The sequence below is a fragment of the Prunus dulcis genome, chromosome 2 (assembly GCF_902201215.1).
Source record: "Prunus dulcis chromosome 2, ALMONDv2, whole genome shotgun sequence".
NCBI lineage: Eukaryota > Viridiplantae > Streptophyta > Magnoliopsida > Rosales > Rosaceae > Prunus > Prunus dulcis.
The window spans coordinates 7762469-7785105 of record NC_047651.1 but is presented as its reverse complement, the minus strand read 5'-3'; the positions used below and the strand labels follow the sequence as shown (position 1 = coordinate 7785105).

General features: G+C 37.8%; 3 protein-coding genes across 3 annotated transcripts; 2 read left to right on the top strand and 1 right to left on the bottom strand.

Moving 5' to 3' along the window:
• Positions 1 to 1270: 1270 nt before the first annotated feature.
• Positions 1271 to 2495, top strand: LOC117618039. The gene is made up of 2 exons (XM_034347668.1): positions 1271 to 1629; positions 1868 to 2495. Exons 1-2 carry the CDS (start codon positions 1271 to 1273, stop codon positions 2493 to 2495), a joined length of 987 nt encoding a protein of 328 aa, XP_034203559.1.
• A 7854-nt stretch (positions 2496 to 10349) lies between these two features.
• On the top strand, positions 10350 to 10742 carry LOC117618038. Its single transcript, XM_034347667.1, has one exon. It carries the CDS (start codon positions 10350 to 10352, stop codon positions 10740 to 10742), a length of 393 nt encoding a protein of 130 aa, XP_034203558.1.
• Positions 10743 to 16467: 5725 nt separating this feature from the next.
• LOC117619673 lies at positions 16468 to 19887 on the bottom strand. The gene is made up of 3 exons (XM_034349676.1): positions 19262 to 19887; positions 17519 to 17673; positions 16468 to 17079 (listed from the first exon to the last, which is right to left on the bottom strand). Exons 1-3 carry the CDS (start codon positions 19878 to 19880, stop codon positions 16825 to 16827), a joined length of 1029 nt encoding a protein of 342 aa, XP_034205567.1. The 5' UTR covers positions 19881 to 19887; the 3' UTR covers positions 16468 to 16824.
• Positions 19888 to 22637: the final 2750 nt, after the last annotated feature.

Below are 22637 nucleotides of genomic sequence, written 5' to 3'. Positions count from 1 at the left end.
TCCTGCCAGAAGAGCGTTTTCTGCCATCTCTTTCTTATCTGTGCATCGACTATTGTTTTGCCGTGTAGAAAAGGTATCACACATTCCTTGCATCAAGATAGGCGAAGAAGTGATCATAAGATATGAGCTCTCTCTCCCTTTCGCTCGCATACAAAGTAGTTAACACAAACACTCAATCTGATTTCTATTATTATTTTGCTCATTAAATTCTGGTTAAATTTGCTTTATTTCTCATTCTGCTTGTTCTGCTGATCACAACTTATATCCTGTTTAAATATCAAATGCTGAATAATTAGCATTCTTTTTGCAGGACAACATATTTTCTCTTGGAGAGCCATTCATTTACAAGGTTTCTTTATGTGTCATTTCCAGAGGAGGGTTTACTCTTTAATATAGCTCTTTGTTTTTCTACGGAACAATTGTCACAACGTGGAGAAATAGAAAGGTTCACCTGGAATATCTCAACTGACACATTCCCAAATACAGGAATTGAATGCACAACATTTTGAGGTACCATTTTCGTAATAAAAATGTACTTGAGTCTCATTTGAGCTAGTTTAAATTGTATTCAATGTCTATGGATAACCTGTGAGCTTAAGTTGTAAGATTAAACTCACAGTATATTATTGGGGTTTAGGGTTCAACAGGTGAGCTTAAGTTGTACTTTCCCAGGTACTGCATGTATATTATCTTAGTATCAACAGATGGTCTTAGGTGGAGGAGAGAGATCATTGAGGAATTACAAAATCTTCTTGGTGAATTAAGCTTGTTTCAGCTCTGTTGGTTTATAAGTGTGATTGCTGAAATGTAATTAGAACAAAGAAGTTTCTATTCTTCGTTTAAAAGGCAGCTTTGGATCACAATCCAAGTATGCAGCAGAAAATGTAATAGTCTTGTGCCACTTGTCTTTATCTCATAGGGTAGTTAAATGAGTGGCTAGGATTGAATGATGTAATCAGGAATATTCCATTCCTAACGATTTTGTCAGAGCACAATATATGCATGTTATATTGGAGCTGAGCTAATACAATTTTAGCTAGCTTCTTCTCCAATCTCTCTCTCTTTGAAATTCTCTCCTCTTTCATCTAGCCAATCTCTCTGCATTTCTATAAGCCTTATTACATTGATGATTGAATAAATATACAAGATAATGGTCTGTATATGTTAACATGGCCTCAGAGCCAGGTTTGATCAAATAACACTGGGCGTTTAGAGTTGTGAGCAATCAAAGTTTTCAGCTGAGTTTGAGTTTTGGAGATCTGAGTCTAACATGGCTGGGTCAAGTGGTGGTGAATTGAGAGCACCAGTTTTCAATGGTGAGAACTACGATTTCTGGAGTATACGGATGAAGACCATCTTCAAATCTCATGGACTGTGGGATTTGGTGATAAAGGGATTCGATAGTACAGATCTGAAGAAGTCAGATGAATCTGATGCTAAGAAAAAGGAAAAAGAAGAATCAAGTGGTATTGGAAAAGACACGTTTGCTATGGTACTCATGAAGGATGCTAAGACTCTGGGATTGATTCAAGGAGCAGTTTCAGATGAGATATTCCACGAATCTCTCATGAGGAGACATCAAAAGGTGCCTGGAACATTCTGCAGCAAGAATACCATGGAGATAAGCAGGTAAGAAGTGTTAAATTACAAAGTCTTAGAAGAGAATTTGAATATACAAGGATGAAAGATGATGAATCATTAACTGCTTATATTACTAAACTGTTTGATTTGATAAATCAAATGCGAAGTTATGGGGAGGAATTGCCTAGGGAAAGGGTTGTTCAAAAATTACTCATTAGTTTGCCATTTGCCTATGATTCTATCTGCTCGGTTATTGAGCATTCGAGAGATCTGAATGTAATTGAAGTACAGGATCATTGAAGAGTTTTGAATTAAGGCTGGACAGACATTCTGAAAACAAAACTGAGAAGGCATTTGCTAGTCTCAGTGTGGATGCCAAATCAGTTAAAGCTGGTGATCAAAATTCTAAGCAAAATAAGAGTTGGAAAACAAAAGGCAAGAAGTGGGATAACAAAACAAATGATGGTGCTAAAAATCCTTGCAAGCACTGTGGCAAATTACATTTTGGAGAGTGTCGATTCAAGGGCAAACCAAAGTGTTTCAACTGTGACAAATTTGGGCACATAGCCAAAGATTGTTACAGTAAGAAACCAACACAGCAAGTCAATTATGCTAACCAAGTAGATGCTACTCCAACTATGTTTTATGCTAGCAATAAAACTGATGCTAGTATAAAAGGAGGTGATGAGGTATGGTACTTGGACAAGGGATGTAGCAATCATATGACAGGAAGGGAGGATCTACTTGTTGACATTGACAGAAATGTGACTGCAAAAGTTGAAATGGGAACTGGACAGCTTGTTGAAGTCACTGGTAAGGGCAGTCTTGTGGTTGAAACCAAAATGGGCAAGAAATACATCAAAGAAGTTATGCTTGTACTTGGTTTGAAAGAAAACTTACTCAGTGTGGGCTAGATGATAGAGCATGGTTATTACTTTGTGTTTGGAGATCACAAGGTGGAGATTTACAATGACAGTTCTTATTACAATTTGATTGGAAGGATACAAATGAGAGGAAATCGAAGTTTTCCAATGAAATTGCAGGCTGAAATACATCCTGCCTACAAGGAAAGTGTTTGTCACTCTACTGCAATATGGCATAGAAGACTGGGGCATCTAAATATGAGTAGTCTGAAATTACTACAAGAGCAAGAAATGGTTGTGGGATTGCCAGAAATTACAGCTGTTACAAAAGTATGTGAGGGTTGTATTCTAGGCAAACAGTGCAGAGAGTCATTTCCAAAGGAAGCTACTATCAGAGCATCAACTCCTCTAGAGCTTGTACACAGTGATATTTGTGGTCCAATGCAAACAACTACAAAAGCTGGAAATCGATACTTTCTCACTTTCATAGATGATAACACAAGAATGTGCTGGGTTTATTTCTTAAGACAAAAGTCTGAGACACTGAGTGTATTCAAGAGATTCAAAGCTACTGTGGAATTGCAGAGTGGCTATAAATTAAAGAAGCTTAGAAGTGATCGAGGAGGAGAATACACCTCAGTGGAATTTGATAGGTTCTGTGCAAGATATAGGCATAGAAAGGCAGCTAACAACTCCATATACACCACAGCAAAATGGTGTAGCAGAGAGAAAGAACAGAACTATTATGGAAATGGCAAAGTGTTTGTTACTAGAGAAGAAGATCCCTCTTGATTTTTGGGCTGAAGTAGTTAATACATCAGTTTATATTTTGAATAGGTGTCCAACCAAAGCTTTGAATAAGAGAACACCATTTGAAGCTTATAGTGGAAGAAAGCCTGGAGTTAAGCATCTGAAAGTGTTTGGTTCATTGTGCTATGCTCATATTCCGAGTCAACAAAGGCAGAAGCTGGATTTGACAAGCAAGAGGTGTATTTTCTTAGGCTATGGAAGCTGTGAAAAGGGGTATAGACTTTATAATCTTGAAACTGGAAAGATAATTGTGTCTAGAGATGATGTGTTCAATGAAGATGCATGTTGGGATTGGAATACACAGAAAGAAAGAAGTGTGAAGATTCCAATTGCTGAAATAACTGCAAGTAAGCAAGGACAAGAAGAAAACAGCAGTAATCCTGAAGTACAAGGTGAAGAAGGTGAAATATTTGGTACTAGTACTGAATCTAGTGATCAAGAAAGAATGCCAAGCTCCCAGGATTTTGATCACACACCTCGCAAGTACAAAAGCATTGCAGAAATCTATGCAATATGTGCATCATAGAACCAGAGAGTTTTGAAGAAGCAACAAAGGATGATTCATGGAAGGAAGCTATGGAAGATGAAATTTTGATGATAAACAAAAATAACACTTGGGAACTTGTGAATAGACCATCTGACAAACCAATTATTGGTGTTAAATGGGTCTATAAGACAAAACTGAACTTGGATGGATCTGTGCAGAAGAACAGGGGATGGCTGGTGGCAAAGGGTTATTCTCAGAAGCCTGGAATAGACTTCAATGAGACCTTTGCACCAGTGGCAAGACTTGATACTGTGAGAACCTTGGTGGCTTTAGCTGCACAGAGAAATTGGAGGCTATTTCAGTTGGATGTAAAGTCGGCATTTCTTAATGGAGTGCTAAAAGAAGTGTATGTGGATCAACCATCTGGTTTTGTGATACAAGGAAGTGAAGATAAGGTGTATAGGCTTAAAAAGGCCTTATATGGTTTGAAACAAGCTCCAAGAGCTTGGTATGAAGAGATAAATTCCTACTTTACTAAAACTGGTTTTTATAGGAGTCCAAGTGAAGCTACATTGTACACTAAGATGTCTACAAGTGGTATTCTCATTGTGTCACTATATGTAGATGATATTATCTACACAGGGAGCTCAAAAGAAATGATGGCTGAATTCAAGAATGAGATGATGAGGCAATATGAGATGATTGACCTAGGATTGCTTCATCACTTCCTTGGCCTTGGAGTTCTACAAACTGATACCTGCATCTTCTTACACCAGAAGAAGTATGCAAAGACTTTGCTTGACAAGTTTGGACTCAAGGATTGCAAGCCTGTTGCAACACCACTGGCTGTGAATGAAAAATTGTCAAAAATGGATGGAAGTGATCTAGCAGATGAAACTTTGTATAGGCAAATGGTGGGGAGCTTGCTCTACCTGACTGCAACCAGACCAGATATCATGTTTGCAGCAAGCCTCTTGGCTAGATTCATGCATAATCCAACCAAGAAGCACATGGGAACAGCAAAGAGGGTGCTGAGATACATTCAAGGTACTATGAATTATGGAATTGCGTATGAAAAGGGAAAAGGGGCAGTGCTAATAGGTTACTGTGATAGTGATTGGAGTGGAAGTGAGGATGACATGAGAAGCACATCTGGCTATGCATTTAATTTGGGATCAGGTGTGTTTTCTTGGGCTTCAATCAAGCAAAGCAGTGTTGCTCTTTCAACTGCAGAGGCTGAGTATATGAGTGCAGCAGAAGCTACTGCACAAGCTATTTGGCTGAGGTTTGTATTATCAGACTTTGGGGAAGAGCAAGTAGAACCAACTAAATTGCTATGTGATAATACTTCAGCTATTGTTATATCGAAGAATCCAGTTCATCATCACAAAACCAGACATATCAATCGAAGGTTTCATTTCATTCGAGATGCACTTCAAGATGGTGAGATTGATCTACTATATTGCAAAACTGAAGAGCAACTTGCTGACATTTTCACCAAGCCTTTGGCAAGAGATCGATTTGAATATCTGAGGAAAGCTCTAGGAGTCATTTCAGCATAACATTTAGAAGGGAGTGTTGGTTTATAAGTGTGATTGCTGAAATGTAATTAGAACAAAGAAGTTTCTATTCTTCGTTTAAAAGGCAGCTTTGGATCACAGTCCAAGTATGCAGCAGAAAATGTAATAGTCTTGTGCCACTTGTCTTTATCTCATAGGGTAGTTAAATGAGTGGCTAGGATTGAATGATGTAATGAGGAATATTCCATTCTTAGCGGTTTTTTCATAGCACAATATATGCATGTTATATTGGAGCTGAGCTAATACAATTTTAGCTAGCTTCTTCTCCAATCTCTCTCTCTCTGAAATTCTCTCCTCTTTCATCTAGCCAATCTCTCTGCATTTCTATAAGCCTTATTACATTGATGATTGAATAAATATACAAGATAATGGTCTGTATATGTTAACAGGTCTTAGGTGGAGAGAGATCATTGAGGAATTACAAAATCTTCTTAGTGATTAAGCTTGTTTCAGCTCTGTTTGTCATCCCTCTCATTTTCTTTGTTAGGCCTTGGTTTTTTTATTAGACATAAGAAAAAAATAGCTTTTATAAGACAGGAAATGAATGCTTTTATATGTTAATGTCGCAGTCAGTCTTCAACCACACTCTGTTTTTAGATTTCTTTTATGTTCCTAGTGGAGTGCTGCTGTATTTTATATTTCGTTCCTGTAATGTTAGGATGTTTAATCTTCAATTTGCGGTGTTAGTTGAGTAGTCTAGCTTATCCAGTAGATAACTTGTCCCCTGTTTTGTAATATTTTTGTTTCCTCTAATAAAAGCAGGTTTTGCTTATCTTGAACCGCAGAAGCCTACTTTTGACATAGGTGGCTTGGCACAAACTCGCTTCTGCATTTCCTTCGCCATTGGCATGTTGTCTCATCTTTTTTATTCTGTTACCAGCTTGAAGCTTGTGTAGATATGTGATGCTCTTGTAATTCTGATCACAAACATCACTTGACAAATGGAAAGTCACAGTTAGATCTTTCAGGTGGTCTGGAGGTTTACTTTCTAACATTTGTTTTTCGTTTCATTCTTTTGCCTCATCACCATCATAACTGTTTAATAACAATACAGAATTTAAATTTCTGATAATCAGACTTGCAGATTAATTTCTGAATCAAACTTGCCAATATTTTTTTTCAACCTCCAGAAATTGGATATATTGAAAAATATATGCATCATCTCTAGTGCACAAATTAATGTAACACACCCCTAAGACATGTTTTGCATTTGTAAGATAGTTCGCCTATTTGTTGGTCTTCGTACTTTCTAAATATAAGAATCAGTATAGACTGCAATTTACACACATACCACAAGGTTTTGTTCAACTGAAAAGATTCATGCAGGAAACTTATCCTCGTGGTGTAAGGAATTGAGACATGAATGGAAAATGCGATCCAAAGCGTATTGGTTGCTTTTATATGACTCTTTAGATTAATAGTAGTTTGCACATATCAGCTGGGACCAGTATGACTGTATTATGTAATTAATTATTTCTCTTATTGTTTTTCTACTGTTAAAAGGAGTCGGCCACGCAAAATAAAAAAAGGACTCTTAGAGCATACAATTTTTCAAAAGTGATCATTCATCCGTTTCTTTTTCAACAATGGAAGAATTTATACTAATCTTCTGGTCCATTGTCTGTCCTTTGCTTCATTTCTGTTGATGACACTAGTTATTTGTTGTTTTGAACACTCAATTGAGATAGATTGTTTTGTCTGGGTTATTTATTTTCATTTCCTGTCCTTTGCTTCATTTCTGTTTGGATTCTTAATTAAATCTGCCCTGGACTTGAACGAGGCTTAGGTTATCTGTATAATTTGTGGTTTTATATACACAACTGTCTACATTGATTAAAACCAGCATTATTCTAAGGTTCATTTAGAATGTATTATCACCAAAATTGTAAAGTGTACTCCTATTACGATTAATTTGTTGATTCTAATTTGGTCTTGTAGGAACAGACCAAAATATGTTCGCATGTGGCATCGCTCAAGCCGTCATCATTTCAGACAGAAAATCAGCCTTCAAGTGTCTGCTGAGTCAATGAATCTTTCTAGATATCTCAAGTGCAATGGAAATTTTTGATTTGCAAACTCAAGACCCGATGGACTGGGTTGCAGCGACCTGACATATTCTTTCTGGAGAGCAGCTCCCTCTTTTTGCTATCACAATGTGGATGCTTTGGACTGAACGGAATAATATACTTTTTGGTGGTAACCCGTTATCTGTTGTTAAGTTGGTTATGCAGGCGAAGAACGATGACATGGAGCTTAAAGCTGCTGAAGTTGGGTGTCAGGAGAGCTTCTTTGCCAGCCTTTGTCGTATGGTGGCAGCCACCACAGCAAGGCTTTTTAAAACTGAATGTTGATGCTGCTGTAGATATGGAGGGTTCCAGGGGTGTTGACTGCTGTCCGTGACTCACTCGGCAGTCTAGTTAGTGCGGTGTCGCTGCAGGCCCCTGGGAGAGTTTCATTCCTTGCAACTGAGTTATATGCCATGAAAATTGATTTGTCCTTTGCCCTTGATGCTGCCATTGTCGCCTTGGTTGTGGAATCTGATAGCCTCCTTGCTGTTCAACTGGTGACCTCTGATGTGGAGTGTCTTGCAGTGGAGGGTGGATTAGTTGACGAAATCAGAAACCTGTTGAAGTCATGGTGACAGGTTGCAGTCCAACAAATATACCGTAACGCCAATATGTTGGCTCACCAGAGTGCTAAATTCAATCTTCGTGTTAGAGGTTTCGACTTTTGGATGGAAGCTGGACCGCCTTGGCTCATGGACTCTGTGCGTAGAGATTGTCCTTTGGATTAATCCTCCAGTTGATGTAATCTTGCTTTGTCTTTTGGTATGTATGGCATTCTTTCCTACCCGAGGTTTTGTCCCAATGGGTTTTCCTCGGTAAGGTTTTAACGAGGACACCTATAGATACATACCTTGTTGATGTAACCCAATCTTGTTGATGTTAATTATAAGTTGATCTTTTGCTATAAAAAAAAAAAGGTTTAATGGAAATTCATGAGTTACATAAAGATTTGTAAACATTTTGAAGATTGAAACACCTGCAAGTGAGATAGGTGGTGACGGAATTAGAGCAGAACTTAAAGCATCTGATGCCACTGTTGTTGCAAGTTGCTCCTGAGAACAAATTTTTTTTTTCCCGTTAAAAAACAGGCAACATGATCGGAGCTGGCAATTCAATCCCTGATGAACTTAAGAAGCGAAGCTCTAGTAAGGAAATTGGTCAAGGTCGCGACAGGGATGATTGATGGTGAAATTAATGGATGCTATTTCTTATCGAAGCTTGTTCTCAAAGTTCTTGGCAAATGCAAGCGATGGAGTATTTTGATTGGGAGGAGAGATAATGACATGTCTTAACAATTCTAGAACAGCCTATCAGGCTGCAACATTTAATCCCAGCACAAATCCAGTTTATGCTAAACAATCTCTTATGGCAAGGCCAACTATGTAAATGGAATTTGTGATCCCTTCAAATTGTCCACATTTTTTTCGTTTAGAGGAATTTAACTTTGTCATCAAACAGTATTCTGATGTCATTATGGTAGCACTATACGCTTTTGTTGTAACAAATTATTGTCCCTCAGATAAAAAGGGCAACGAAGGCTTCATTCACCACTCTATGGCGGTCCAAGAATTAACAAGCATGGACAAGCCTTCCAACGGAAAAAGACCCCAACATAAATGGCGACTTAACTGGGAACTAGGCCACTACTCTTGCATCGTCTCCTCCATACAAGCTTTAAGTCACATTGATGCAATATACCAAAGATAGTGTTTTCTCCTATGTTTTCTTTTCTTAGCCATCTGCTCTATGGAACAACCCTAACAATGTTAGTAACATTATCTCTTTATCTGTTTCTTAGATCTATGTTCTCAAGCTAAATGAAATTTTGTGAGAGGACCTCTGGTTGAGGTGAATTGAGCATTCATGCCACTGAGGTGCCGGAAATACCAAAAGCAAACTCCACAACCCACTGCAACTCCCAAATGACTTGGGGGCTTCATGCCAAGGAAATCAAAAACAAAATTAGAGAAAAGGAAAACGGGACAAGCCAAGCAAAAAAAAAAAAAAAAAACAAACAAAGAGAAAGAAAAAAGAAGGAAAGGAAGTCCAAAACTTGTGATACTGATGCTATGTACCAGATGCTTCTAGAAGATAATACAATCTCTATATTTATGCCACCAGAAGATTGAGCCATCATGCCACCAAATTTGAAAGAGGAGCCCAAAATTTGGGTGCTAGAAGGCAGCACAATGGACTCCAAAACCAAGATCTAGTCCAAGTGACTTAGGGCCTCCATACTGCAATGCTTATTTCTGTTAAGATTTTATCTAGTTATAGTAGTTGTTTTTTAATTAAATAAACTGATTATCCTATTCTATAGGAAGTCATGTTGCACGTTATTATGTTTACCAAGTCTTTAGAAGTCTCCCAGTAGTGGAGCAGTTTGTTAGTAGTGTCAGTAATGGATTAAGTTAGTAGGAGTCATGTCCTTGAATTCAGCATAGTCTGGAGATGTAACATTCTATTTAAGTTCAACTTTATCAATATAGAATTACACTTTCCAGCACCTCTTCTAACATGTGTTTGATTTTGAGTTTAACTCTAGATCTGGTATCAGAGCTCCCCAATGGGGCTTGACGTAAAAGTTCCCACAAAAGCAGTAAGCTATTATTGCACTTACGGCATTAAGATTCTATGGCGTCTGACAAGGTTACAGACAACTATGTGCAGCCAGCCATACCACGCTTTGATGGTCATTATGATCATTGGAGTCTTGAGATCTAAAGAATACTGGACTCTCGTGGAAACCGGTATAGTAAAGCTAGAAAGTGGAGTGGTGTTGACAAAGATACAGCAAAAGAAATTAGATGAATCCAAGCTGAAAGATCTGAAGGAGAAAAATTACTTATTCCAAGCTATTGATTGTTCCATTTTGGAGTCCATTCCCCAAAAAGATACTTCCAAGCAAATTTGGGACTCCATGAAGAAGAAGTACTAGGCCTCAACCAAGGTGAAGCGTTTAATGCTACAAGCATTGAGGAAAGATTTTGTGACTCTTCAAATGAAACAAGGAGAGTCCGTCAATGACTATATTTCAAAAGCAAAGGCAATTGCAAATAAGATGAGTATCCATGGTGAGAAGATGGAAGACGTGACCATCGTAGAAAAGGTCCTGCGATGTATGACTACAAAGTTTGATTACGATGTGTGCTCCATTGACAAGTCAAATGATGTTGAGCAGCTTTCAATTGATGAGCTGCAGAGTTCCTTGCTTGTCCATGAGCAGAAGATCAATCGGAGTACATTTGAGGAACATGCATTGAAAGTTTCAACAAATAATGATTCTCCGATAGCAAAAGGTCATGGTGGTCGTGGTCAAGGACATGGTAGCGGCAGTGGCCATGGAAGAGGTTGAGGTAGCATAGATGGAAACAAATCCAATGATGATTCTGACAGCAAAGACACTCATGATTCCTGCAGTAGCAGTAGAGGCTATTATAATTCTGGAGGTAATAGAAGTAGAGGCCAAAGGCAGTCATACAATCATGATTTGAATGTCGACAAATCAAATGTCGAGTGTTTCAGGTGTGGTAATTATGGTCATTACCAGTTTGAATGTTACACAAATATGAATAAAGTAAAGGGTGCAAGGGCGAATTTTACAGAGAAAGAGAAAGAAGATGAAGAGGCTATTCTAATGGTGTTCAAACCATGAAAAATTCACAAAAGAATGTGTGGTACTTGGATACAAGTTGCAGTAATCACATGTGTGAAGAAAAGTCAATTTTCTCTACCTTAGATGAAAGTTTCACAACTACAGTGAGATTTGGAGATGACACCAAAGTTTCTGTTTGGGAAAAGGAGATATCAAAATTTGGGCTAAAGATAACACTGTCCATACTATCTCATGTGTTTTTTTTTTTTTTTTTTGTCCCGAGTTTGAAGAGCAATTTGCTGAGCTTGGGACAACTGCATGAAAAGGGATATGAGATCAAGATTACAGGAGGAGCTTGTCAGATTCATGACCAAAACAGGGGCTTAATTGCTAAAGCTTACATGACGAAAATCGAATGTTTCCATTACATATTCAGAGTGATGATACTACATCTTTCTCTGCCAAGGTCAATGGTCCAGCGTGGTTGTGGCATTTATGCTATGGTCATCTAAAGTTTAGAGTTTAAAGACTCTACATGATAAGGAGATGGTGACTGGCCTTCCTCAGATAATTTATCCAACTGAAGGTCGTGAAGTTTGTGTTGTTGGAAAACAACATAGGGAAACCTTTCGGAAGGGAAACGCATGGCGGGCTTGAAGACCTCTTGAACTGGTCCATTCAGATATTTGTGGGGCAATAACTCCAGCTTCCAATGCCAGAAAAAGGTACTTTATAACGTTCATTGATGATTACAACAGAAAAACAAGGGTTTATTTCTTATAGGAGAAATAAGAAGCCTTAAATTCTTTCAAACACTTTAAGGCAGTTGCTGAGAATGAGATAGAGAAAACGATCAAGGTTGTTTGACTAATCGTGGTGGAGAATACAATTCAAAAGCCTTTGAAAATTTTTGTGCTATACATGGCATTCGCCAACAACTTATGGTAGCTTATATACCACATCACAACGGTGTGGTCGAGAGGAAGAATTGTACCATTTTAAATATGGTACGCAGTATGCAGACAAAGAGTTGCATTCCAAAAAGTTTATGTCCGGAAGCTGTAAACTGGAGCATTCACATACTGAACAGAAGTCCTACTTTTGCTGTTCGAGATTTGACACCTGAAGAGGCATGGAGCGGCCGTGAACTAGCAGTTGGTTACTTCAAAGTTTTTGGCTGCATTGCATATGCACGTATTCCAGACGAGAAAAGGAAGAAGCTTGATGACAAAGGTGAAAAATGTGTCTTTCTTGGCATATAAGTGAAGTTTCCAAGGCTTATAAGTTATTCAATCCTACGTCCAAAAAGATTATTATTAGCCAAGATGTTGTATTTGATGGAGAGAAGATATGGAATTGGAGTGATGATGTTTCTCGGCATCAGCGGAACATTCCAGCCAATTTTGATGACAACGTGGAACAACAGTAGCCATAATAGTACATTCTAGCTCCAACTTCTTTAGTTGTTCTGCCAATTGGAGCTCAGGCTGCAAGTTCATCTAGTGTACGACCCCAACGTTTAAAGAAGCAGCCTGCATGGATGATAGATTCTGAATGGGTGTTCGATTCCTTTAGTGGAAGTGAAGGGAGTGATGATGATCCACTTGTTCACTTTGCTTTGTTTGCAGATTTTGATCCTTGTCATTTTCTAATGCCGTAAGAGAATTAAAGTGGCAGAAAGCTATGGATGAGGAAAATCAAATCTATTGAGAAAAACAATACTTGAGAGTTGACAGAACTTCCACAAGGGCACAAGACTATTGGTGTCAAATGGGTCTTTAAGACAAAGTTGAATGAGAAGGATGAGATTCATAAGCACAAAGCATGCTTGGTGGCGAAGGTTTACAAGCAAGAGTACGACGTTGACTACACAGAAGTGTTAGCCTAGGGGCAAGGCATGACACAATCCGACTGGTGATTTAAATGGCGGCACAGAACTCATGGCCTATCTTCCAGCTAGATGTGAAGTCTGCGTTTTTACATGGTGAGTTGCAAGAGCAGGTTTATGTTGAGCAGCCAGTAGATTATGTTCAGTCAGGGAAGGAAATAAAAGTTTGTGGGCTAAAAAAGACTTTATATGGGCTGAAGCAAGCTCCTAGAGCCTGGAACAGCCGTATAGAAGCATATTTTGCAATAGAAGGTTTTCAAAAATGTCCATATGAGCATACACTTTTTACAAAATCTGGAGATGAAGGGCAGATACTCATCATGTGCTTGTATGTGGAAGACCTGATCTATACAGGTAATGATGTGGCCATGTTTAATGATTTTAAGAAATCCATGATGCATGAGTTTGATATGTCTGATATTGGATTGATCCACTATTTTCTTGGTATAGAAGTAGTACAATCTAGTGCTAGAATATATATTTCACATAAGAAATATGTTCAATAGATCTTAGATAGGTTTGAGATGAAGGACTGCAAATCAGTTGGTACACCAACTGAAATTGGTTCGAAACTAGTAAAGAATTTTGGAGAGAAGAAGGTTGATCAAACTCTCTACAAACAGATTGTAGGAAGTTTGATGTATTTGACGGAGACTAGACTAGACATACAACACGAAGTCAGTCTCAATAGCAAATATATGGAGTGTCCGAAAGTGCCTCATTTGGCTGCAGCAAAGAGAATTTTCCTTACCTGAAGGGCACAATCGATTTTGGAATATTATACAAGAAATGAGCTAATTCAGGTTTGTTTGGCTTCATTGATAGTGACTATGCAGGAGATTGAGATGATAGGAGAAGCACCTCAAGTTATGCATTTATGATGGGAACAATAGCCATTTCCTGGTCATCCAAAAAACACAGATTGTCACTTGGTCAATCACCGAAGTCGAGTTTATTGCAGCAACAGCCTGCGGCTGTCAAGCTATTTGGTTGAGGAGGATACTTGAAGAATTACGTGGTTTGCAAGATGATCCAACTCCTATCTATTGTGATAACAGTTCAGCAATCAAGTTGTCCAAGAATCCAGTTTTACATGGCAGAACCAAACACATTGATGTTCGCTACCATTTCCTACGCGACCTCACAAAGGATGGAACAATTGATCTAATCTACTGCATAAGTAAAAATCAGGCAGCTGATATTCTAACCAATCCTTTCAAATTACCAGTGTTCTCGAAGCTAAGGAGATTGTTAGGAATTTACTCTGTGAAGGATATTGCTTGAAGACAGAAGATGTAGTGCATGTTGAAGGTCTCTCTCTAAACTGATTGTTCAAGAAACATTTAGTTTAAGGGAGAGTGTTAAGATTTTATATAGTTACAGTAGTTATTTTTAAATTAAATAAACTGATTATCCTATACTATAGGAAGTCATGTTGCACATTGTTATGTTTACTAAGTCTTCAGGAGTCTCCCAGTAGTAGAGCAGTTTGTTAGTAGTGTCAGTAGTGGATTAAGTTAGTAGGAGTCATGTCCTTGAATTCAGCATAGTCTGGAGATGTAATGTTCTATTTAAGTTCAACTTTATCAATATACAATTACGCTTTCCAGCACATCTTCTCACCTGTGTCTGATTTTGAGTTTAACTCTACATATTTGCCAACACCTATACCGCTTCCAAGCTACTGCAAACACCATCATGCTCAAAACCTTAAGCATCTTCTGATCCACCAAAGCCCTCATGCCAGACCAAGCTATATCTTGATTCAAGTCAACCATTAGATTATCCAAATCCTCATAGCAAGTCCAAGCTAATCATGCCAAGCCAAGTCATGTTCTTTCAGCATCTATACCACATTAAGCACAGCATTGCCATCACCTACTCCACAAGCAAAGAATTTCCAGCACCTATTCCACGTCAAACAAAATATTTTCCAGCACCTGCCCTCTTTCAAAGATCCTTCTGGCACATGCCCTATTTCAAACATTCTTCCAGTATCTAGCCATCATGCCGCACGTCATCACTCCACTGAGGTTTTGTCTGCTAATTTCAAGTGTTCTGGGGTTGGTGTTGTAAACTCAAACACAATGGTGAATCAAAGCTCAATCCATCCTTACGAAAACCCAATAAGCTCATTGCATCCGCAACTCCAAGATTGGATCTCCACCATCTACTGACACGTCTGGCTACCGTCAAATGACATTCATCATGCTGAATATCCCTAAAGATATATTAAACCATGCCACCATAGCCAATACTAAGCGTACATGCCAATACCAAGCATCCAAACATACAAGCCAAAGTCAAGCGTACAATCAAGTACCAAGCTTACAAGCCAAAATCTAACGTACATGCCAATGCCAAGCATCCAAGCCAAATGCCAAGAATACATGCCAACATCAAGCATACATGCCAATACCAAATATACATGTCAAAACTAAGCATGCAAGCCAATATCAAGCATACAAAACTAATATTAGACACACAAGTCAATGCAACTCTTGAAACCACAACCATGCCTCTCTATCACTCAAGCACATCAATACATGCAAGCTAATTTATTTTGGGCTAAAATTCAACCAACCCTTATCTTCTCTGTCATGCCACAAAATAAGCTAGCTTTCAGTAACCCCAATGAGTAACCTCTGATATTACAGTGTCTAGGAAAGCTACCCTTGGTGTCTTAGAAGACTGAGTTTTAAGCAGAACTATTGTGACCCCTCCAACCTTCAACCTTCCCGGAAAAGACCTGGCTGTGATTTCAAAGACTCTTAACTGGTTATCCTTGAGTTGCTTATCGTTATGTTTATATATATATATATATATATGACCAAGCTAGTAGTTGCCAAAACCGTGCTAATCTTCATGCCAAGAAAGACTCTCTCTCCCCCCCCCCCCCCCCCCCCTCCTCACACGGCTCGGGCCACCCAACTCTTCTCATGAGAGAAGATCTCCATCATTTCTGTTATCTCCATATCTTTTTCAAGATCATTTAATTGAGTTAGGCATCAGAGGGCCTTTGGCCAACACCCCCTAGGTGTGGTCCATTGACTCCAGTTTATTTTACAGAGAGTGAGGAAGAAGAAGAAGAAGAAGAAGAAGGAAGTGTGAAGGAATCAATCCGAGAATAATCCCCAGTGTAAATATTTGCACAAACATTTCATTTTGGTGCTTTCATTGAGAGCAATGAAATATAATCAAAGCGTTGCTCTCAAATATAAGGAATCCGTTTCCTTCCATTCATCACTCAACCAAAGCCTTCTAAACAATCATGGTTGAAAGCAAGCGGATGAGAAGCAAGACCGCAGCGACGACGCAATTCGCGATGGGCCTATGCCACCACAATGGCGCAGCGTAGAACCAACCGCAGCACACCGCCGCTTTGACCACAGTTCCATCTCACTGCCCCATGGCCATGGGTACTGCTCCAGCCCACGAACCGGCCCCACCTCGTAACTCCATAGCTGAAACCGTATCAAAATTACTTGGGAGCAAAAGTATAAGGATTTGATTTGATTATCCTATTTTCAGTAGGATGGGATCCAACTTAAAGTAGGGCAAAATCAGTATAAAAGGAACGCCACACCTTCAGTTTAACACACAACATTTACTATTCAAAATAATTACACAACCCTTAGGTTTCCAAAGGATTCAATACCTCCGTTGATTTCTTTGTATTCGGACTCAAATTTGAGTCTTCTGTTGCTTCAATCTTCGAGGTTCGATTACTTCTATGCCTTTTGTGGACAGGTCTCAACACATGACATATATGGGAGAGAAATAGGGCACAGAGAAAATCTTGAGTCATCAATGAAAAGAAAAAGCCTTTGGAAACTACATGGTTCTGACATTAATCTACTTTATGAGTTGTTCCTAGTGACATGAGAAATACCGTCACTAATCTCTGCATATCAAAGTCAACACATACAAACCAACAACTGGAATCGGATCTTACTAAATTATCATTTGAAGCATAGAAGCTGTCCGTTCTTTGTTGCTGCACATGGAGATCAAGTCCAAGTAGTGCATGGCTTCATGAGGGAGGAGCCCTTGAAGTAGAAAAATGAACAAATTATGTGAGTGTGTTTCTTGCATCACATCCACACACTGGTCCAATAATCTTTGTTGCTGCTCTTTGTTCAGCTCAGCTGCCTCCATATAGGGTAATAATTCTCTCTCCTCCTCCAGAAAGTGTTGTCTGTAACGCTCCTGTTGGTAACTCCAAATAATACAATTTAGCCCAAGATCGTAGAAAAAACTTAAAGTAAAAAAAGGCCACACAAGCATATGATCACTACAAGGACAGTTAATTAATAACCAATGACATGATTAAGTTGTTAAAAGCACTACTAAGGTCTAGCTAACAATCACGTTTATTCGTACCCATTATACTATTAGACACGAATAGTGCTTTCAGTCACCTCATCTTATGCTATTGATATTATGTCAGTGTTTATTAATGTTGCTTTTTTGTAGTGAATGTGCATCACGAAAAATATATACTTAGTTATAGAATGCTTGTCTTTGTGGCATATGTAGCCATTATATGTTGTAGGCATAAAGTAGACTAGAAGCAGTCTTTGAGGCGTATGTAGTGTGCCATTATATGTTGTATGCATAAAGTAGACTACAAGCATTTAAACATAACCTGTAATGATTTAAGGCGCTTGGAAAAGTTGGAAAGAGCTTCTTGGTAGGCAGGGCTCCCATTGTCTATAACCTCAATGGATTTGATATCTTCTTTGATGCCATTCATGATGGGTAGGTCCCTTGCATGTTCCTCATTTGCAGCCTTATATATCACTGCATCATCATCATCATCATCATCATCACATTATCTTCACTGAACATATCTCATGTTCATTCTTTCACAGTGACAGAGGAATAGAGACAGGGGTGGAGCTAGAATAGTAAAATTGGGGGGTTGGAATTGAAAATACAAGTATATAAAACACCTAAGTATTCAATCATTACATATAACTAAATATTTCTAATTAAGTCACGTATAATTTGTTTTAAAGAGAATTTTAACTCAAATTATAATATATTATATATAACATAACATACTAGCCTTTAGATTAGTTAATTTGATATTTTGGTGAAGGGTCTTGACTATCCGGATAAAATCAACAAGTCTACACTTCTGTTCTTTCAAAGAAGCAACTTATACCAATTAGTTGTTGATTTAGTATATTTCTATTCTTAATGTTGAGAAAAGTCATAAGTTCAGCTACTCGTCTTAGTTGATTTAAAAAACAACTTAAGCAACTTATTCCTCTAGGAAAGCTTTTTCCAATCTCACAAACACAAAACTCATTAAATTAAAATGTTATGTTAGCTTTTTTATAATAATTTTTTTTTATTTTACAGTAGCTAAAATTTTAGTTTAGTGATAATAAAACTTTTACAAATTGACGTAGCAATTAAGTGGTATCATGTGAATCATATTATACTCAACTCCTATAATATAGATAACTCCTTAATCCCGTCTAGTAATTTTTCACATAATTAAGTAACCACATCCACTTCAACTGAAAATTGTATAATATAATACTCTACGAATCTATAGTATAACTCCACAATATTACATCTCAATCCTAAAAACAATAAAAGAACAAACGAACATACTTTTGACCAAGTCACTGTCAGACTAACAAACGAAATATGTAGAAGAAATCAATATAATAAGTTTATAGAAATTTACTAAAATCAGTAACCTTGCATTTAGATGAGGGATATAAATTTGAAATTTTGACAAAAGTTAGAATTTCTAAATTGACATGAACCAATTTCCATGTTTGGATACATAAAAAACATAGAAATTTAGAAATTCAGTGTGGGAAAAACCATGATATTTGGATGTCAGAAATCCCAACTTTAAATTCTATCTAAAAGTCATCAGTTTTAAAATTCTAAGAGAGATTGAGTTTTAAAAAGAGATAACTTTACAAATGAAGGTTAAATTCTGTATTTAAATCCGTTATTCAAACAAGAAACTCTACAAATTCTATAAAATTAATTTTCATCATTTTAAATTCAATCATTTATGAATTCCTTTGCCCTTTTAAAATTTCCTCATCCAAACGCACTATAATAAAAGTCTATATAGATCTCCAAAAGTCCCTACAAAAAATCTATTGAATTTCATGAAATCTACTGTCACCTAAAAAAGGTCTTTAGAAATCGTCTACAATATTAATTAACTACACCCCTAAAAATTGCAAGATTGGTGTGAAAATCGCGCTCAATTGGAAAGTCTTAAAAACTAATATACAGAGCTGAAAAAAAAAGAGGATAAAAGATATAAAAGGGAATAATTATCTTAAAAAAGATTTTATTCATCCCAAGATAGAAAAAAATAATAATTAGAATTAAGGGTTAGGTAAGGTACTTGGATCAGCGAAGTTGAAGATAGGGAAGAGGAGCCTCTCCTCCATCTGAGCGTGTTCCAACATCAGCTCCAACAGCTGGGTGTAGCTCCTCCCCAACTTCCTCACCTCCATCCGCGCAGTCCCCACCGTCGGATCAATCTCTCCTCCTCTTGCTCCGCGTTTATTCTGACGTGTCAACAGATCCGTTGCCCACCTCACCAACCTCTCCAAGTGCCACGTCACGCTCCTATGTTGCAGCTCAGTCAGCTTAACCACCGCCGCCACTAACGACGTGGTTTCGGCGGAGCGGATTTGAAGAAGAAGCGGCGGGTGCGGGAATCTGGTGTCTATGAACTGCAGCAGAGTGCTGGGAGGCCCTGAAACCCTCTCCGTCTGGGGTGATGATGAACCGGCCACCTCCACGGCTACAACCAAATTTTCATTCGCGTTGTGGTCGTCACCGCCGTATGTGTCGTCTACCAAGCAGCGGAGCGAGACGGCTGCCGCCTTGTATTTGAGGGCGACTCGGATGTAGGCGGTGCTTCTTGGGGAGCCGTACAATCGGATGGTTGTTGTCGGCTGGTTTTGCGGCACTATCTCCGCCGTCGATTTCTTCCGCTTCCCGAAACAGATTCCCATTGTTGAATATTACTACTAGCTATTGTGAATGAAAGGAGAAAGTATAAAGTAGGAATGGCTAGTGTTTTAGATAGGAACTTTGCTTGTAATGCAAGGGAAAGTGGTAAGGGAGGATATGATTAAAAAGTTGAGAGAGAGAGAGAGAGAGGAGCAAATTACTTCTGTTGCTTCTTCATCACTACTGCAACGGTTGCTCTTCTTGTTGGATTATCAAATATGCTCCTCTCACAACGACTAACAAATATGGGGTTGGTCTGTTTCTTTCCTTTTTCTTTCTTTCTTGCTTTGTCTATAATTAATTCCAAAACATTTTTCAATGCTTTTATATATTTTTCATTTTCATCATTAAGCAATTATGAGACTCATTGTCATTCTTATTATTATTATTCGTGGGCTGACTTAATTTTGTATTAGTAAAATGAGGGTTTTTTCAGTGTCAGTCACAATGTCATGTAATGTCACAAATGGGTTGACTTAATTTTGTATTAGTAAAATGAGTTTTTTATTTATTATTTTTTTAAAATCAGTCACAAATGTTTTAACGCATTCTCTAAAATCTCTACTATATTATATAAGGTCAAGTCAATTCAAATAAAGAGAGCTAGGGGTGATAATTTTTCCGTACGCTATCTCCGGCAGGTCTTACCTTAATGGATAGGAGATGGGATTGTGATTCTCGTCTTTGTCTTCGTTTTTCGCCTTGTATATATTGTTAAATAAAGGAGGACAAATATTCAATTATACTCATATTTGTCAGATATGCTCATCTTTTTATTTTTCTCCAATATGGATGTATTTATAAAGAAGTACAAAGATGTATTAACACTAAATAACATAGGAAATAAATCCAAACTACTATAGGAAATAAATCTCAATTACAATAGGACTAAATATACAAGTAACAAAAAACCTAAGTACGTAAGGAATCAAAATCCTAACTAAGTAAGGAACCAAAATCCTAACTAAGTAAGAACTCACCAACACTCCCCCTCAAGTTGAGGCAAAGATGTTTCGAGTGCCCAACTTGACAAGCGAGTCATAGAACACCATACTTGACATTGACCAATCGACCAACTTGTAGAGAAGGGTGAATCACGAGTGAAACAACTGACAAACCAAGGCAAAGTTCTCAACAGAAACATAAGAGCAAACCCTAAAAAATAGGGCACATAGTAGAACACAGAAACCCTGTGAGCACGACAATAAGTAAGTATGAAACATATTCAACAAACTAGGTTCCATATAGCATCATCAATTTTTCGCTTTCCAAATTTTGGATCTTCGGAATCTAGAGCATTAGAGTCACTAGTTAGGTAACCTAATTTTCCTTGTGAAGTAGCGTAGAGTTCGATCATCGAAGCCCAAATCACGTGGTTGGATCCATTCAATTTGAATCCCAAGGGTAGGTTGGTGGACGATTCAGTATGAACCATCGCAATAGGGGTAGGAAAAGCAGTAGGTGAAGTAGAACCAGAAGCAGGTGAAGAAATAAAGGCATCAACATTTGGCATGGTGATGAATGGAGAGATGGTGCCAACGACGGTAGTAGCAGGGTAGACAGTGGCGGGGGGAAATAGTTAGTGTTTAGGGTTAGAATTTTTTTATGTTGTAGGGATGGATTGAAACACAGCAAAAATATCAGCACTAACAAAGGAATGACAAAAAAGAATTCCTCCTAATTCGGCGGAAAGCCAAGAAATAGGCAATATCTTCGTCCCCCTAATTTGAAGAGGAGGGGAGGAGAGCACGTAAATTGGAAGGAGAACGCAAGCACATGTCATAAGAGAACCTGGGCTCTTATACCATGTCAAACAAAGCAGGGCAGATATTCAGTTATGCTCATATTTTTATTCTTCTCTAATATGGAGGTATTTATAAAGAAGTACAAAATGTATATTAACAATAAATAACATAGGAAATAAATCCAAACTACCATAGGAAATAAATATCAATTACAATAGGACTAAATAAACTGGTAAGTAACAAAAAACTAACTAAGTGAGGAATCAAAATCCTAACTAACTAAGAACTCGCCAACATATATAAGTTCATAAGTATTTAAAAAAATATAGGTTTTGTGTTTTGTTAGAGATATTAGATTTGTGTTCTAAATTTGATCGTCCTAAATATAAGAAAATATGGCGAATGTTTTCTATATTCAACATTATACAAAGTGTACAGATATATAACAATCCTAAAGATTTACAATAAGGAAGTAATCTCTAAATCCTATGTCTAAGGCAATTACATAAAAAGGAAAAGAAGTGACGTCCAAGTAAATTAGCTGTACAATGTAACCTTCAATCAAAAGTCATCGTCTAATTAAGGCTTGATTTCTAACACTCCCCCTCAAGTTGGAGAGTGTATGTCCAAACGATTCAACTTGCTCTTTAATCGTAGGAAAGCTTCCTTGCCCAATGTCTTGGTAAATATATCTCCAATTTGTTCTTTGGAAGGAGTGAATGCAGTACGTAATGAACCATCTTTAATTCTTTCATGAACAACATGGCAATCAATTTCAATATGTTTGGTTTGTCATGATAAACTGGATTCGCCGCTATGTATATGGCAGCCTTGTTGTCGCAATAGAGTATGCTAGGAAGAGAATGTGATATACCCAAATCTTGTAAAACATTTATTGACCATTGTAGCTCATAAGTAACAAATGCTATGGAACTATACTCGGCTTCTAAAGAAGATCTAGAGACAATAGGCCTTTTTTGTTTTCCATGAAATTGGACTTGTTCCGAGAAACAC